Below are 4,796 nucleotides of genomic sequence, written 5' to 3'. Positions count from 1 at the left end.
AATACCTTTCATTTCAAGAACAAAGACTTTAGGATAAGATATAACAAATCCAAATCAGTAGCTTAGCTTAACTGAGAACATTTTTAAGGGACAAGTAAAACGGAGGGGTTGCTGAGGTCACTGCTAAACCGGAGAGTTCACAAGTGAGGGTTTACAAAACAGTCTGAAAAGATGAGTATTTTATACAAATACATCAGTGGGAAAACCTGCACAGACACCTTTATTTACAAACTCTATATCGAAGTCAAGGCTAATAACCCTGAATAGGTTTTAAAAAAGATAATTTAAACACATTTTTTTGCAGTGTCCACATATTAAAAAATCATTTTTTTCCCCCAACATCAAAATGAGGTCATCCGCAAAGGCACCTAAACTTTTAAAAAATAAAAATAAAAACTCCACTGGTGATGGATGAGGAGAGAGCTCAGGGGAGAGTTCGCGGCTGGGAGAGAGCTACGGCGGGGCCAGGAGGAGGCTCCGGGCGCTGGGAACCGCAGAGCAGAAAAAAGCGGCGGGCGGGCGGGCGGCCGGGGTCACCAGGGTGTGTGGGGGCGGGCGGGCAGGACGCCGGGGTCAACAACCCGGGCGGACTGCGCGGAGCCCGGGGGCCGGCGAGGAGAAAGGAGCTCCAGAGCGCCCCGGAGGCCTGGCGGGCGGGGGAGGAGTCCTTTTCCCGGACCCAGCGCGCTGCCCGCGGCGAGGACGGCGCCGGACAGCCTCGCAGGGAGGGGAGGAGAGGAGAGGCAGGTCTGAGGCGGGGCTCCGGTCGGTAGGGCGGCCGTGGCCCGCGGCCTTCACCACGCAGCAACCCGGGACCTCCGAGAGGAGCCTTCCAGTTCCCGGTGGCTCAGTGGCCGCGCAAGGGAGCAGGGCTCGGGGCAGGCCATCCCGGGCCACAACCTCCGGCAGGGGTGGCATCGGCGAGCCGGCGGAGAGGCCCTCTGGCTTGGGGGCGAGCACTGAGGATAACGGGTCTCTGCTCTCAGTCTCTGGCGCAGTCTCCCCGGGGTTAGAAAATCGTCCCGGCGCTCACCGGGGCGCCCCCGCCGCCTGGGTGGTGGTGGTGGTGGTGGTGGTGATGGTGGTGGTGTGGCTGCGGGGTCTGGGTGGGGTGCAGCAGCGGCGCCGCGGCCTGCAGATGGGAGGCCGAGCCCGAGGCCTGGGGGTACCACGGGTAGCTGCCCAGGAAAGCCGAGGCCGCGCTGCTGGGGCTGGAGCCCGAGCTGCCCGCGCCGCTGCCGCCGCTACCGGGGCCGCCGCCGCCCCCGATCCGCTGCGGCGCGCCGAAGTCCCAGGAGGCCGGCGCCGGGACTGGCGGCGAAGCACACGGCGGCGAGGCGCTGGCCCCAGGGTGCTGCTCCGAGGGGATCTCACCGCTTTTCCACATCTTCTTGAACTTGGACCGGCGGTTCTGGAACCAGATTTTGACCTTTGTGGAGAAGGGACCGGAGCATTAGTGGAGGAAACCCGGCACCGGGCAGGGGAGGGGAGAAAGCGTAGGAAGCCCAACAGCGAGAGGTGGGCGCCGAGCACCTGGGCAGGGAGGCGGCGATGGCCCCTGCCCCTCTGGTTAGCCATGGCCACAAGCCCGGACAGCTGGTGTGCACGGTGCTGCTGTGACAGCGGGAGGGGGTCAGAAGGGTCAGTAAATTTACCCGCTTAATCGGTAGTGCGGAGTAAGACTACGGAGCACCGGGACTCAGCTTCGAGTGCAGAAGTTTAGGCCGCTCAAGAGGTGGGCCTCGAAATCCTTAAAATTATTTTTAAAATATATTTAAAGAAACTTTGTTTTGAATCTGTCTTCTTCCCGGCCACCCCGGACAGACACCCCCCGCCCCCCTCGTCCCTCTTCCTGCCCCCACGCCCAGCCGCGAGCGCTCACCTGAGTCTGGGTGAGGCCCAGGGACGCGGCCAGCTCAGCTCGCTCGGGCAGCGCCAGGTACTGAGTCTTTTGGAAACGCCGCTGAAGAGCCGCCAGCTGGAAGCTGGAGTAGATGGTGCGGGGTTTCCGGACTTTCTTTGGCTTCCCGTTCACGATCCGAATTTCGGGCTCCAGGTCCTCTTTCTCTGCAACGATCCGGAATCCTGAGAATCGCGCAACCCGGGAGCCCAAGAGTTCCCGCCCGCAGCAAGGCCCGGCGTGGGACTTGGCCGGAGCCGGGAGGGGGATGCTCAGGCGCAACTTCGCAATGCGCGGACCCCTGCCGCCCCCAAACCCTGGAGCTGGGCCCACCAGCGAAGGGGAAGACAAGCGCATACGGGAGAGAAAGAAGCAGGTGGCGAGGAAATGAGGTTACCAGGAGGCATGCACCACGCCCCCCCCCCCCTCCCCTAGGCCACCCGGTAGGACCCGCTGAACACCGAGGGACGTACCCAGTGACCCTCGGCAGACTGGAGGTTGAGAATGGTGAGGGCGCGGGGCGGGCCGGGAGCAGGTAGTGTGAGAGGCCCGGCTCCGGAGAGATCCCCGCCCCAAATATTTTTATCCCACCCATGGCAGTAGCTAGGCCAACTTGGCACCCTTGACGCCAGCTTTATGCTCACCAGGTTCGTTGTTGGCCGGGGACGAACTTGTCCCATAGGGCGCGTAAGAGGTGTAGGCGGTGTATCCCAGGTCGTAGCCACTCTTGGTGGAATAAGGGACGTTGCTGAGGCCGCTGGCGTGGTACTGGTAGGAACCCATGTTCGGGTAGGGCGAGCCCCCGCCGCCGCCGCCGCCCGCCGGGTGCTGCTGGTTGGTGTAGTAGCTGCTGTCGGTAGCCGTGGACACCGGGAGGGTCGGCGACTCCTGGGGCTTGTGGAGGCTGCTGCCGGGGCCCGCGCCGCCTCCGCTCGGGGGCTGCTGGGGCTGGTGGAACGTGCTGGAGGCCGTGATCTGGGTCGAGTGCATATCAGCCACCAAACTGTCAAAGACTCCAGTCATCCTGGCCCGGGACGGGGAAGAGCAGGGGTGGCGGGCGCGAGGGGGGAAGCGAGGCGCCTCCTCCGTCTCTCCCGGTCCCCTCCAGCAGCCAATGTAATACCGGGGTGGGTGGGCAGGAAGGAAAACAAGAAATGTGGCAACGGTCTAGCCTAGGCAACTCCTCCTCCGGGGGAGGCGATCACCGTGCACAGCTCGGGACAGCCGCCGTCGGCCTCATCCTCTCTCCGCCTCTCGGCCCGTTCGGCTTCTTGCCCGACGTAGGCTCGGGCGGGGCCGGCAGTGGAGAGGGGTCGGGGGTGGCGGGGCTGGGCCGGGGCTCCGGGAGGCGGGAGCAGGTGAGCAGCCCGCTGCGGCTTTACGATTGTCTGCGGGGCGGGCTCCTGCAGGGTGGGCATTTAACACTTGTCACGTGAACCCAGGCAACGTCACCTAGCAACAGCCAATCAGAAGCGCCAGCCCGCGGGGCTACGAGCGCCCGGGATCGCCGGGCGGGCGGGGGCGGGTGTCACAGGGTAGGCGCTGCGGCTGCTGTGGTCGCGGGAGCAGACGGGCAGCTGCTGAATGGGAGCAGCGAGGCGAGGGCTGGGAGTGGGGCGGGGCGTGAGCGTGGCCGGCGGCTGGAGGACAGAAGGCGTGAAGACGGAGACTGGCATTTCCCCTTCTGTGTACAAGTACCAACCAATTCCAGCGAGGTCAGCTTTCAAACGTTAATCAGAGCCGGGCCAGTTCTAGCACCGCTTTTCCTCGAAGTGTCTGGCACTTCCTTTTCTTGTCAGCCACTGGGCACTTGACTAGTGAATTGATTTAAATTATCCACAAACCACGTACTGTATAATAATACCTGCTTCCTAACCAACCCGCAGGGATATTAGGACAATTAATTAGATGATATTTAAACGATAGTGCTTGTTGCTTGAGAGAAAAGCTATATAAACTCAAAGGTGTTATTGCTATTGATGTACTATTTGACATCATTTTCCCTCGTACTTTCCCGACACGTGGAGAGTGTGTTGTTAGACACCCGAAAAGCCATCATGGGGATTTCCTCTCTGGGTTGGAAAGCTAGACCAGACTGACCAGATGGTCTTCAAAGTGCATGTTAACTCTAAATTCTATGTTTTTACTAAAGAGGAAATGGAATGATACTTAGGTGAGAGAGTCATCTCCATACTACAAGTTTTGGTAAACTTACAGAAACAAATAGAAAAGTTTTATCTCATGCACGTAACCCTATTTTACAGTTTTGCACTGCAGGACCCTGTTCCACCCTATGGTTGACATTTTTTCTTTTAAGTCGGAAGTGGCGACTTGCGCGCTCTCTCTCTATTTCCGGGTGGCTGGGAACGGTGTTCCGAAGTTGGGGGACGCCACCCTTTACTGGACTCCCAAGCCCGCGGTTCCTTTGGCACTACCTGCCTTGTGGCGCCACCTTCTGGGCTGTGCGTGGTTGCGGCGGGCCCAGGAGACGGTCTAATCGCGCCGAGGCGCCAGTCTCTGAAACCCCACAAAAGAACAAAACAGTAATTAAAAGCCACAAAATTGTGCTAGTGCGCGCCATCTGAAGCACCCCCTTCCTAAAGACATAACGTGTAGCTGAAAGAACTTGTTACAACAACTGTCTAGTGGAAAACAAGTTGATACGTTGAAAAATATGATCTTTGGTCGTCTTCCCCAGAAAAAGCAAATGTGTAATTAAAACTACAGCAGCCACACAGCTCAGCCTCCGCGGAATAATGAGGAAGGTAATCCGCCTTCAGATCTGCCTGGATTTCGTTCTCAGCCTTCCTTCTGGTTAATGGAGAAGGGTGAGCTGCTTAGAAAGGCGTTGGGAGGTGGGGCTTACTTACCACCACAGGACCACACTGCCTCAGCG

At 59.4% G+C, this 4,796-nt stretch overlaps 1 protein-coding gene across 1 annotated transcript; it reads right to left on the bottom strand.

Moving 5' to 3' along the window:
* DLX2 (distal-less homeobox 2) lies at positions 1-3,213 on the bottom strand. The gene is made up of 3 exons (XM_070423420.1): positions 2,545-3,213; positions 1,883-2,067; positions 1-1,429 (listed from the first exon to the last, which is right to left on the bottom strand). Exons 1-3 carry the CDS (start codon positions 2,921-2,923, stop codon positions 1,010-1,012), a joined length of 984 nt encoding a protein of 327 aa, XP_070279521.1. The 5' UTR covers positions 2,924-3,213; the 3' UTR covers positions 1-1,009.
* Positions 3,214-4,796: the final 1,583 nt, after the last annotated feature.

Source organism: Myotis yumanensis, unplaced genomic scaffold (genome assembly GCF_028538775.1).
Source record: "Myotis yumanensis isolate MYYU_CA2020_CCGP unplaced genomic scaffold, mMyoYum1.0.hap1 SCAF_8, whole genome shotgun sequence".
In the NCBI taxonomy this organism is placed as follows: Eukaryota; Metazoa; Chordata; class Mammalia; order Chiroptera; family Vespertilionidae; genus Myotis; species Myotis yumanensis.
The sequence above is the reverse complement of the archived record's forward strand: the minus strand, read 5'-3'. Positions and strand labels throughout refer to the sequence as shown.

Coding starts and splice junctions, on each gene's coding strand:
- DLX2 (XM_070423420.1), bottom strand. CDS start 2,923: ATGACTGGAGTCTTTGACAGTTTGGTGGCTGATATGCACTCGACCCAG. Junction 2,068..2,544: donor CCCGGCCAACAACGAACCTG/GTGAGCATAAAG, acceptor GGATCGTTGCAG/AGAAAGAGGACCTGGAGCCC. Junction 1,430..1,882: donor TGGGCCTCACCCAGACTCAG/GTGAGCGCTCGC, acceptor TTCTCCACAAAG/GTCAAAATCTGGTTCCAGAA.